This window comes from Centrocercus urophasianus, unplaced genomic scaffold, assembly GCF_019232065.1.
Source record: "Centrocercus urophasianus isolate 14NV4802_14NV808 unplaced genomic scaffold, USGS_Curo_1.0 seq_24, whole genome shotgun sequence".
NCBI classification, from domain to species: domain Eukaryota; kingdom Metazoa; phylum Chordata; class Aves; order Galliformes; family Phasianidae; genus Centrocercus; species Centrocercus urophasianus.
In genome coordinates this window covers 10,487,518-10,500,498 of record NW_024884800.1, presented here as the reverse complement: position 1 = coordinate 10,500,498, position 12,981 = coordinate 10,487,518, and the positions used below count along the sequence as shown (strand labels likewise).

At 44.8% G+C, this 12,981-nt stretch overlaps 1 protein-coding gene across 2 annotated transcripts in view; it reads left to right on the top strand.

The window, feature by feature from the left end:
• Positions 1-12,981, top strand: part of LOC122163736 (gamma-aminobutyric acid receptor subunit beta-4) — a 64,709-nt gene that overhangs the window by 25,034 nt on the left and 26,694 nt on the right. For both annotated transcript variants that reach the window (XM_042825198.1, XM_042825199.1), the window contains exon 3: positions 1,499-1,566. In XM_042825198.1, the coding sequence (XP_042681132.1) occupies positions 1,499-1,566 (68 nt within the window). The remainder of the gene's footprint in view (positions 1-1,498; positions 1,567-12,981) is intronic.

Sequence of the window (12,981 nt, the reverse complement as noted above, 5' to 3'; positions counted from 1 at the left end):
GCAGCCAATTAGTCAGTAAGGTCCTCAGGGCAGTGATACTTCCTGCCATAGCTGCTATCACTACAAGGTCCTGAGTGCAGAAAAAAAGACAAACTACTTGAAGTGAGACTTCCTGAAGTGCTTTACTGGTGCTGCTGTCAGCCTCTGGCACAGCGCAGGATGTGAGAAGGTTGGCTGTCACAGAGTAACTTGTGGTTATTTTCCCACCTGGTTCCTTTGTAATAGATGAGCAGAGCAATACAAGGATGTGGCTGGGAGCCTGCATGGGGATTTCTGGAGGCTCTGCAAGGGTTTCCTGAGCACCCTGTCCCTGGCACCACTGACAGCGAGCCAGGAGTGCTGCAGAAGAGCACTGCCTCTTTCAGGGGATTTGCCTAGCAGGGTCTAATTACAGTTGTTGATTCTGATGTTTTCAGTGTTGTTCATATTCCATTAAAAGATAATGCTGCTTAATTTGCAGCAGAGGGTCTTGGTTAACAGTACACCCAATCACAAGGCAGCCCTAATGACACTACTTTCCTACTTCTGGAAACATATAATTAAAAAATCACTTCATTTCCAGTTGTGTGGTTCTCCCCTCTACCCCAATCTCCTAATTACTTTCTAAGCCATTTCATGATTATCTGTAAATATTCCAGCACTTAGATCTACTAATGAGTCCATGGAAGAGTTAATACCTTGAGTGGCAGAGCTGCTTGCCTTTCCCTCACTTGCACTACACTGCAAGGAAGCATTTTCTACCTGGCACATGTGAGAAGAGGACTGTTGGCTACAGTGGAATTGAGTTTGACTGTGGAGCAGTGGGGATGACAGGGGACTGGTGGCTCTCAAATCTTATCCCTAGCTGCTGTAGGTAGAGCTTGTGCTAGTTTCAGCAGCAGATGCATATCTCTCTGCAAATCATTTTACACAGCTTAAGTGAGGGATGGTGTACCCTTATGCCAATGGTAAAATGGGGAATTTGTTCTCTAATCCCAGCACTACTCTTCGCTTCCCTGAAAAGCCACAGTAGAAATGCTAGTTTCTAACTTAATGGATCTGTTTCCATTACTTGTCTGGTGTCTTGGGTATTAAAACTCATCTGGGCTTTGTTTGGTATGGCAGTGCTGGCATGAGGATGGAGAAGTGAGCTTGAGTATCTCTCCTGCCTATGTGCTGCATGGATTTGATGCTCTGTTCTGTGTATAGTCAATCAGCAACACCTTTTGCAAGACCTCTGAGAGCCTGCTGATGTCTCTGAAGGTGTTATTTAGAATAACTAGAGATAATTGTATAACTAGGGGGAGTGATTAACTTCCAAGAATTAAAGAATCAAGCTGGGAGTCAGACAAATCTATTCTTCTCTAATAATCTGAGCACATGTGACTTTGAAATTCTGGGTACTTGCAGAATGTGAGGCTGCTTCAAGTCACATCCATGCATTTCAACTCAGTGCTGTAATAGCAGGCAGGAGGAGAGAGCCTGGATATGGTCCTAACCTAGTCTGTTTGTCTTTCAGGTAACCCTGTCACAGTGGGAATGAGCATCCATATCTCCAGCATTGACCAGATCTCTGAAGTCAACATGGTGAGTTTGGGATGAAAACAAACAGAACAAAAGGCTAATAAAATGTTTTACCTTTTCCTGGTTGAGATGCACATCCAAGACAATCTCTCCTTGGAGTCACCTGAGCTGCCAGGGTGCCCTGACGAAAAGAAGGCCAGTCAACTTTGCTTCCTTAAGCTCCTCCTGCAGATCTTCCCTGCAACTATTGGGAAGTTGTTGGAGAAAAGTTGTAGTTTCTGATACAAAACGCGTTTTTTTTCTCATTGGACATAGGATTACGAGAGATATTGTACTATGGCTTGAGACAGCTCTCCATCACTAAATCATGACAAATTCAAGCATGATTTCTTCATGTGCGGTGTGATAAAAAAAGAAAGTTCAGCACATCACCGGGCTGTACCAAATGAGGTCTCCAAACTTTTTTTTCTGGTTTCTGTCTGAGCCTTGCTCTTTCCACCCACTAATTGGCGTGTGTCACTACTGGCCCCACAGCCCAGCTCCAGACCAAAACAATTCTGAAATTAAGCCCTCACAAAGCAAGGCTGATGTGATGGACCTCTGGTACATGCCTGTATCTGCTGGTAGTATTTGTGATGTGATTGAAGGACTGTAGTTTACTTCCTGATGAAACAAGTCCTGGAAAGGTTAGCATTCACTAGCTCAGAGAAGCATCCTGAGTGTCGTCTATCAATATGAAGAAACTCGGCTGGCATCTCTGGAACTAGTTACAACTTATCCAGAGTGGACTCTCATCTCTTTTCATTTTGTGCCAGTTGTTTTCTCCAGCCATTAATGCTTACTTCTTCAAAGAAGATGCTTGTATTTTTCTGGTGGCACAAAAGCAAGAGTAGCTTTAAGTCAGCCTGTGACTGCAAAGATGGAAAATGGGCAGTGGCTTTGTATGCTTGCTGGTAGTGATTTGGCATTTCTTTAGAGATCTCTACTGGGAAGGGAGGCATCTTAGAGCAATCTGCTTGCTTGGGGTGGCATTTATAGGCTGGAGCTTTTCCTACCATTAAGGAAAAATGTTCTCTGCTCAGATAACAGATTTCACCCCATTGCATTGCACTGATCTGTCACTTAGACCTACCTTCCTCCCTCCTGCCCAGAGGCTTTTTCTCCAAGTCCCTCTGCATGCCATGAGGATGCATGGGGACCATTCAGCAGCAGCTGTCCTATTCCTCATTCCTGACCCATGCAGGGTATCCTAGGCCAGCTTAGAGCTCTTGCTGTTCAAGACTGTTAAAATCTTGATCTCCCAATGCTCCTGTTCTATTTATCTGATTCCGGACTCCCCTGCCCTGTTTTCTCTAGCCCAACCTTTACTATCATTCTCTGTATGGCATGTTACACCTCAGTGTTAATAGTGACACTGAGCAGCACATACATACAAAAATTCAGGTAACGCTCTCAGTCCCTACTGCATTGAGTAACTGTGCTTGAGGTTAAGCTCAACTTCAAAAAGGCAGATGGCTTAACCCAGTTCCATCTATCCTGCCTGTCAGGACAAAGCTCAACTTTAAGTCACCTCCTCCCCCAGTCTCAAGTTGGACCTGAATTTTCCTACATGGCAGCTGTCACCTTCCTTGCTAAAGTCAGAATGAAAAATTTGGGGTCTGGAAATGTTGTATAAGACCCCAGATTGCACAAATGTAATTGCAGGAAGTGAAGGATTTATTCTCAGCTTAAGTGCTACAATTACCCTCATCTTCCTGTATAGATATCAGAAGAGAGCTAAATGCTTCAAGTTCAAGATGAAGCTCCTGCTGGAGGTGTGCCCATGGGCTGTAAGGTCTTCTCAAGTCTTTTGCCACACACCTGCTGTAGTCAGGCATGCTGTATACTGTGCTAGCAGCCATTCTTTTAGCAATACTTCCAACCCTTTCCTTGTGAGAGCAACGCTCTCCCCTTTCCAGTGAACACCATATTTCCTCTGCAGAAGGACTGCTGGAGCAAAAGCGTATGATTAAGATTGTAGAGAAACCTCTGTGGAGTGTAGGGGAGAGCAGGTTGAACCTGCACTGACCTTCATCTGCACATCACTCTGGGTCTTACAGAACGTGGGCAGAACTGCTGATGGACACTGAGTGTTTCTGTAATCATGGCATGGCTGCAACCAGTGAGCACTACACACTGCTTAAGCCACACATCTGTTGATGCTGCCATGGCATGTCGCTTCCATGCTTCTGATTATCTCCTGGTTCTCCATAGAGGTTGACAAGCACACAAACTCCTGGTCATTCTTCCTGCCTGTGTTTGCAGGAGAACCCACTCAAGATCAAGACCTATAAGAAATGTAGCAAGGAGGCTTTGAAAGGGGTTAAATGATGAGAATAAAAAAAAAAAAAAAAAAAAAAAAAAAAAAAAACACCAAACCTACAGGGAGCAGAATCTCATGGGATGCAGTTTTCCAGGCAGAAGAGATTTACGTGCATCATTCTGGGTGACAGATGCCCTGGGGAAAGGGCCATGTCCTACCCCTGCTCTGGACATGGTGACTGGCAAGAAAAACAAGGCATTTTTTGGCACTGTGTGTGATTGGGGAAGGGACTGTGCAATGAATAAATTAAAGGCACACAAGTGGAGCCAAGTTGTCATGGCAACCAAATAGCTTCTATTGTTCCACAAGGAGTGTTATTACTTACTGCCCCTTGTAGGATAATTAATTAATCCTCAGACATCCTTTCTGGAACAATGGGTTGGGCAGGCTGAGGAGAACCCCCAGCTCTCCCATGTGCCTGTCCCTGGGACTCCTGGCATTTACTGGCTGCACAATGGTAGGGAACAAGTGCTGCCAGTGCCTGGCCATAGCATGATTCAAGAAGTTGTTTTCCACAGGACTTTGGCTGGATGCGGTGCTTTAGAAGAATGCAGCTCCATCCACAATCTAAGTGACACTCTTTGCCTCTGCTCCCATGGGAATGGTATTGCCGAAATGATTATGTGATGACATTTCAATCCTGGAGGCTACAGGGCTACGCAAAGACAACACAACTGTGTCATTGCCCTGGAAGTTCCCAGACACCACAGAACACACTGCAGTAGCCTGTACAAGCTCAGTATCTCCTGGTTCCTTATTGTACAAAGGCAAAGCATCTTATCTTCTTGAGGGCCATGCCCTGACACTATGACATAGTACAGTGCAGATGGAGTCACACTGGGTTAAAAGAGGCTCCTAGGTGCACTGCTGGCTTTGTAATGATCTCCTAATCATGAGGGACCAAAACTATTGTCCTTATTTTAAAAAATGACATCTCATTCACCACAGCTGCTGTGTGTGGCCAGCCGTATTTTCAAGCTCACTTGCTCAAGTAATGCTTTATTGCTGTGTTCTCCTCTTAGCTCTGCTAAGCAATGCTGAGCTGCAGCCTCTGTTCTTGTCATTGATTAGAAGGATTATTTGCTGAGCCAAGATCAGTGACATCAATTGAAATGCTTGGGAAAAGGTGGCAGGGGCCAGGCCAAGTAGGTACTGGGGAGGGCACACCTGAGTGGCAGATCCTCTGGGAAGTGCTGATCCATGAAGATGAAAGGCCTGGTTGGAGAATTCTCAGGTCTTGTATGAATTTGCAAGTTGGGGTTTTAAAGGCAGCCTGAAAAGAGTAACACCTTCATAATGATGCTCTGTAGCTCAGTGGATATGCTAAGAACAAGAGGATGGTACTTCTTAGTTTCCTCTGAGGAAACAGGCTGGGGAAGTTATTTGGTTGGATCCAGCTCTGATGGTATCCAGCATCAACTGCTTCAGGAGCTGGAAGTCTTTCCTGCATGCCCTTCAGCAGACAGCTGAAGAACTGGCCCAGTCTGCCCACTTGCTGCAGGGTGGGAGTGGAAGCTGCTATTTCCACCTGCAGCCTTGCCTCCCTTATCTTCAGGGATGTATTTTTCCAGTACCAGACAGTTCAGATTCCCTTCAAGCATTCATGAAAGATTTCATTAAGTAAAACAACCAGACATATTGTGTTTAGAAGAGATGGTTATCCTTCATAATGCTTCAATTTCCCTGCCCTATGATCTCTGCATTCCTAAACCTGCTCCCCCTGTGTTGCACACCATAAGCAACTTGGAGCACGGAGCCGCTGTCATCATGATTTCTTCGTGGCTCCTATAATTTATTCATCCCAAGATGCTCTCCTACATCTGCAATAACATTGTTTCAGTTTGTTATAGCACTAGCTTTAAAGTTTTATAAACCTGGTGACAAGTTGAAAAGTTACAAGAGGATTATTGTAGAGGGCTAGCATAAGAAGCAAGGCTTCCATAAAGAACCATTTGCAGGGATATACAAGGTGTTAAAGCAGTGATATTTGTGGGACTGGTGATACATTTTGCTGGGCAACAGTCCGCAGTGCAGAGAGGTTAGTGGCTGGTGCAGGATGCTTGGCAAAGCTAACCTCGATATTTCACTTCATTGCCTCCTATTCCCTACTCTTCTATCACCACCTCTCACCACACTGCTGCCTGACAGGAGTGCCAGCAATCGGCTGATCACTTGGAAATTACAGGCAGATAGCAGACACGATACCTCCTAGTTTCTTGAAGTTTGATTGAAACCTAAGAAACCAAGTTGTCTTGTTAGGAAGATAAGTTATCCCTGTTCAAGAGGTATGCAGTGTATGTCCCTGGAAAGCTATGAGCTGCAAGCGTCTTAAACTTCCTTTTAACCAAGGAAAAAGATGGTTTGTGTTTTGTAACACAAGGGAAAGCATAACACAACAGCAGAGCAGCAGGACCCCCAGCTGCAGCAAGTGACAGTTAGCTCAAATGCAATAGCAACAGAAAAAAGTGAGGGGGGGAAAAAAAGCTGCTTACCTTCAGAAGACCTCAGGTATGCAAGAAGCTTCAGTAAGATGCCCTTGCTTCTACTGCCAACCCTTAAAAGAGGTCTGGGAAGGGGTGGATCCTGACTCCACACCTTCTAGTCATTAGGTACATTGCATGCACCTGAGCAACCCTGGGTTGGCCCTGCCTTCCCACCAGGTGCTCAATCACTGCTTCAAGCCATGACAATTCCACTACAGGTGTGTAAGGGTGTTCTTGTCCAGAAAAGATCATCCTACAGACTGTTATGCTGCCATCAGGGGGGTGCACCATTCTCTGCACTATGTCAAAGATTCCATTTATCAGGAATGTCTGAAATGGCCCAAGTAGAGGAATTTTGTAGATTAATCTGTCCTGATCAGGCTTTGTATCCTGTTTTCACTGGAGTATGAATATGCCTAGCTGAATCCCAAATCAATATAACTCACACACATTAATACATAGGTGATTCTGCTGTGTACTGAATGTAATTGGTGAAAGAAGGCAGCATAGATGGATAGACTTGGTATGAGAGACAGCAGCTTCTTCGGCTACAGGACACACAGGCACATCTTTTGGCCTTTGATTGCTTTCCAGTGGACCAACTGTACATCAGTAGCAGGCAGAAAACATAATATACACCTGGAGAGGATTTTCCATTGAAATGCTTGTCTTGAGTTTTAAAACTTAAGTTTTTAAGGAGAGATTACTGCTACGAATGTTATACTACCACATATTCTCTTCAAATATATCAGCGTTTTTCATATTTATCTGAAATTATTCTGCTTTGTTGGCAACTACTTTCAATGGGGGAAAAAATGATAACATATTTTCCAATCAGTCTGTTCTATGTATCTGGATATGCAAAGGCTTTAAAGGTTCAAGTATTCAGAACCTACAGTCAGAGGTTTCTGGGTTATATGCTGTAAGTATGACAGGACATTCCAGTACTGTAATGGTGTCCCTCTAGCCTCAACTATCTCCTGATTCACAGCACGAAACACAGCAAATATGCATCTTTGGTGCATAGCTGAATGGGTGGTGTGTTGTAATAGTACTGCAGGGGCTGTAGTCCTGTTGGATTTGCTGTAGGCTCCTGCGATGGCAGGTAGCAGAGGATGCCTTGGTGCTGAAGAAGGGCCAAATTCTTATAGTGTAGCATAAGCATGGTACAGCCCTGATGCACCCAGATTTTGTGGTGGCATGGACAAATAGGAGTTGTGCTTTGTTTCATGTGCTAGAGGATTCAGTGTGCTGTCATTTAAACTGTGATATTGCAAGCATGTGGCTGAGATGGTAGGTTTCTTCGGAGCTGGCAATGGTCTGTGCCTTCCTCTGCCAATGATTGCCTCAGTACCTCTTAGGTCATGCAGCAATTGTCACTTGCATGCAGGGCTGTAATGCATTGGGTGGCTGCTTGCTTGGAAAATCAAACAGTAGCAGTTCTGTACATATTAAGTGGTATTTTCCTGAAGGAGAGAATTGACAGGGAATGAGAAGGAAGGTCCTGCTCTATGGCTGTGAGCAGTATCCTCTGCAGGGTGCCATGCAGTCACCTGGGTGGCTTTCTCCAGCAATGGAAAGTAACTTCTACATAAACACACAACCCCATGCTAGCTGAAGGGAAGCAGCAGCATCCCTTCCTATTTCTATTTTTCCTATTGTCTGTGAGTTGCTTGAAGAAATAAAGACAGTTGTAGAAGGGGAGAGAGAAACTCTAATCCATAGCAAGAACCCACCTTCACTGCTATTTCTAGACCTTACTTGTTTTGCCTATTCCTCCAGCTGTCATCCTATGATAGACTGCTGGGTCTCAAGGTGATTTACCAGCACAGTTTGAAAAGCCAAGAGCTGCTTGTGGATATCTGCTCACACCACATTCTACTTTCACAGAAATCCTACTGATTGTACTTAAAGATGCAGAATTAAGTCATAGACTCATTTGAGTTGGAAGGGACCCTTAAAGTTCACCTAGTCCAGCTCCACCTACAGCTCCATCAGGTGCTCAGAGCCGCATCCAGCCTGACCTTGAGTGTCTCCAGAAATGGGGCACCACCGCCTCACTGGGCAACCTGTGCCAGTGACTCACCACTCTTACCGTAAAAAACTTCTTCTTATGTCCAATTTAAATCCCCCCTCTTTTAATTTGAGACCATTTCCCCTTGTCAAATTACAACATACCCAGCTAAAGAATCTGTCCCCTTCTTTCTTACTGCTCTCCTTTAGCTATTGAAAGTCCACACTCAGGTCTCCCTAGATCCTTCTCTTCTCCAGGCTGCACAGCCCCAGCTCTCTCAGCCTGTCCTTGTAGGGAGGTATTCCATCCCTTGCATCATTTTTGTGGCCTTCCTCTGACGCCTCCAGCAGCTCCATGTCTCTCCTGTACTGAGGACTCCCCATCTGGATGCAGCTCTCCAGGTGATGTCTCAGTGCAGAGTAGAGGGACAGGATCACCTCTCTCAATCTGCTCACCACAGTGCTTCTAATGCAGCCCAGGATACAGTCGGTTTTCTGGGCTGTGAGGGCACATTGCTGGCTCACATCCAGCTTGCTATCTACCAATATCCCCAAGTCCTTTTTGACAGCCCTTAGATTAAGGTACTGCACAGATTAAGGAGACATGAAAAGCAGCAGGTCTGAGGGAACTTCTGTGTGATGAGATGTGGGAGTGGCTGCTGAAATTCAAACAAGCAGTGCTCCCATCCCTGCCCCAAAACATGATCCTTCCATAATAGGGTGGTGATCTTGCACAAAGTAGTTAAGAAAAAAGCAAACTGTTGTGAAGGATCCTGATGTACTCCACATTCTTGGTTATGAAATTAGTTACAAAGAGATTGGCTTGGGTTAAAAACTGGAAAATAGGTCAGTGTGACTCATATGTCAATATGTACTGTATTTATGGCAACTTGTAGAAGGGAAAAATCTTATCTATCTTCCATAATACTTTGAAAATCATCCTATTCCAATGACAAAATTCTCCCTACATTTTTGGCCTTAATATTGGCCCCATGTAGAGACAGCCCAATGAATTCACTACATCTTAGAGTCAAGTTGTTAAGTAACAACCCAAAGATCACCATACCATTTCTTCAAATGCAATGGCCAGAAGAAAGCTAGGACCTGCACAAGGAGCCAGAAACTCCTTCTGAAATGGAGGTCCCATGGATTTGAGGTGTGTATGCAGAGGGCAATCTGGTAAAGCAGCAGTCCTGCTTGGATCTGTCCTCATGGGAGTGGGGGAAAGCTTTATAGCATCTCCTATAATGAAGTCCCCTGTGTTTGTGCTGAAAGGCTCTAATGTCTTTGTCATTAATGATGTTCTGGAGTGAAATATTTTTGTTGGCTGAATTGCATGATTTTACCATGGACGTAGATCAATTGATAATGAGCTGTGGAAGCCTTGCTGAAATAAGCTCTCAGCTGAAGAAAAACTGGGAGCTGCTGAGCTAGAGTATGACTCCTTCCCCCCGAGGCTTTCTATTCCACCATGCAGATTTCCTCCTAGAAATCCTGTAGCATTCGCAGGATAAATTAATGGGAGGTTATGCAGGAAACCAGTTATTTGTGCAACTGGAATAGATTGGATACGGACAAGCAGTTGGATGGACTGGCTGACTCCTAGACCAAATCTGGGATTTTGCAGCACTAATAAGATGTGCTGGTGCTGCTTATTGAGTATAAGCATTTACACATCCCCATTAAGCATCTTTCCATTTTGTCATTTTTCCTAAGGAGCAGCTCTGCAAGTCCTCCAGTATCACAAGTCTGAACCTCAGCAGGGCTTAATCAAACCCACTTCTAGCACTGAGAATGAGTTCAGATGCCTGGCTCAATGGGTGATTTCTCCCATCTGAATATTCTGTGCTCTCAATGAAGAGACTTATGTTCACACTGCATTTCGTAGATGACTCTACCCCACAGCAGGAAAGAAGTCATATTGGAGAGGATGAGAGTCCACGGCTATATGGTTTGCAGCACGCTTTCAGCTGAACAGTGCTATGTATTGCAGTGCTCCATCTGTTCCTGAACAAGCCAAGTTATCTTTAGATCTGAACATGTCAGTGTTGTATGGCAGTGGTATGAACCACTTCAGCTTGCACTGTGGCATTCCTGTAGTAGTTAGAATTGTTACTGCAGAAAATTCTCCTGGATGATTTTTTCCTGCTTCGGTTTTTATATTAGAGGCAGAACTCCCACAGCCTTTATATATATATTTATATATATATATATATATATATATTTAAAAAGCTGTCTGTATTTGAGAACAGGGTTCTAAATGGCCACCTGTTTCAATAGCAATGCTGCAGCACTGGAGAAGATTACTGCAGAAGTATCTTCCCACAAGCGAAGATTTCAATCATCTGGTTGATTGAAAACTGTATTAGATCTTGTGGATCTGACCTGCTGACATCTTGTCATATATATATTTATAGCATGCAGCAGTGGAATGTGCGTGCGCAAGAGTGCCAGCACCTCAATATAGAACCCAGCTCTGAATACAAGGGCGTGCGTGTCGTGTTGCTATTTGAATATGTAAATAAATGGGGCTATATATAGCTCTATATGTTATGTACATGTTGAGTGAAGGTGGCAGATACGACAGCTGAATAGCTTTGCTGTTTCTGAATGCTGATATAGGCTCCCTGCGTGCTCCCTACATCTCTCGTGCTCGCTCCTGCCACTCTCATCCTTTCTGCTATCACATTTTTCAGGCCTCTGGAGAAGATTGTGTGTGGGGACAGGAGCTGTTAATATTCTGAGTCTGTGCAGAGTTGCTAGGCTACAGAGAAAAATGAACATTCAAGGAAAAGTGATGGTGAAAGGGAAAGGATCTGCTGAGCTGTTTGTAGATCCAGAAAAGCCTTCTAGTCAGATGAAAGGGATCGTTTTGGGGAAGGAGGTAGTGCATGCATGTGGGATGAAATGCGGGCTCTCGGGGCGTCTCCAGCCAGAAAACTGTCAAGAAAAGAAGTGAAAAGTGAGATCCTACAACCCCTGCTTCCTTCCACACCACTGCCTGCAGGGCACATGCAGGTGGCTGCCTTCCATCTGCCAGGGAGCAGAGAGCCACTAGACTGGGATGTGCGCTCTTATACATCCCTCACACTCCTCTTTACAGTATGCTGTGAGCTCCCACCTGAGGCTCTAATGAAGAGAAATGCAAACCCAAGCATGTTTACATCTTGCAAGCTGTAAACATCTCCCTCTTCACCTCCCTCTTCCACTGCTGCAACCTGCTGCCACAGGATCTCCTTTTACGTCATTGTGACTGCAGGAGAAAGCAGCTTGTGCCTTTCATCTCCCTTCCCTTGCACTTTGCATTCCTAGGTCATGGATACACAAAGTACTGACCCTTTTGTTTTTCAAGTTTTCAACTTGATGTGGTTGATGAGGTTCAAGCAGACCTGAAGGTCTATGACACAACAGCCCCAGTATGATCCTGGTTCTCTTAAACCTCTGTCCAGGTGTCTTTTGTTCCTCTCTTCTGGAAGGTCAGCTTTGCCCTGTGCTCATGTTCCTGTCTGCAAGATTTCTGCTCCCTCGCAATATTGCTGGCTGTATCAGAACCCTCAGAAAAATTAAACAGTGCCTTTGGGTATTTTTATTATCTGGATACTTTATTTACCGAGCTCACATGGGCTCCCTGCCAACAACTTTCAGCCAGCTCTGCAAATAGAGCTCCTTGGCTCCAGGACTGTTGGTCCTGGTACTGCAGAGAGCACTCATTCAGCATGGACAAGGACTGCAGTTTGTTCTTTGCCATCCAGTTGGCCGTGAAGTCCAAGTCTGTTTGCTTGTGGACCTCTACAGCCTGCTGAAATCTGTTTTTTGCCTCATGCATCCTGTAATAAACTTGACTCGTTCAGCAGGATCAGGAGTGTTTCATAAGCTACATTTTGAAGGCTATCATCAGTTAACTACACTGCACCCATCCATCAGATTTATGCTCCTGCAGCCAGGACTTGGATTGCTAAAGTGGGAGAATGATAGTGTAGGCCATATCTTGTGTGCCGCTGCTGCTCAGTCTGGCTCCTTTGGCTCTGCCCAGGCACAATCAAGGGCATGACTGGAAGCAGAGGTAGCCTGGAAGTATGATACCCCGTCTGGTCAGCACCCTAGATGGTAGATGTTGCCAAGAATGGGTTATCAGTTGGTATCATTCTACCTTACAGTTGTCCCAGAATGACTGTACGGTTCTCTGCTCACACACAGGTGACTGCTAGCCCTTTTTTTCTAACACAATCTGCAAGCGTAGAGGTCACAGATACAGCTATGCAGAGTACTCATGCAGAATCTGTCACATCAGATATAGAAATGGGCCTATGTGTATAAAAGTCCTGGCTTTTTTGAGTGCAATAATTTGCAAAAGTTTTCATAGGCCTGTTGAAAAGCAAGCCTTGTTTTTCAGACTACAGGCTGCCATCCTCTCCCTTTAGGATACCCCCCCACTTGGCCTGACAGTGCTGTGTTGCCAGAAAAACGTCTGCATCTTCTGTGCCTGATTCCATATCATCTCTGCCTAGTCCCAGTTATCTTTTCTACGTGATCAAAGTCTTGTGCTTTCTAAGGGAAATTAGCTCTACCATGTAGCCTTTTAGTCAAGCCACTTTGCACCAACTGAGTTGCCAACCAAGT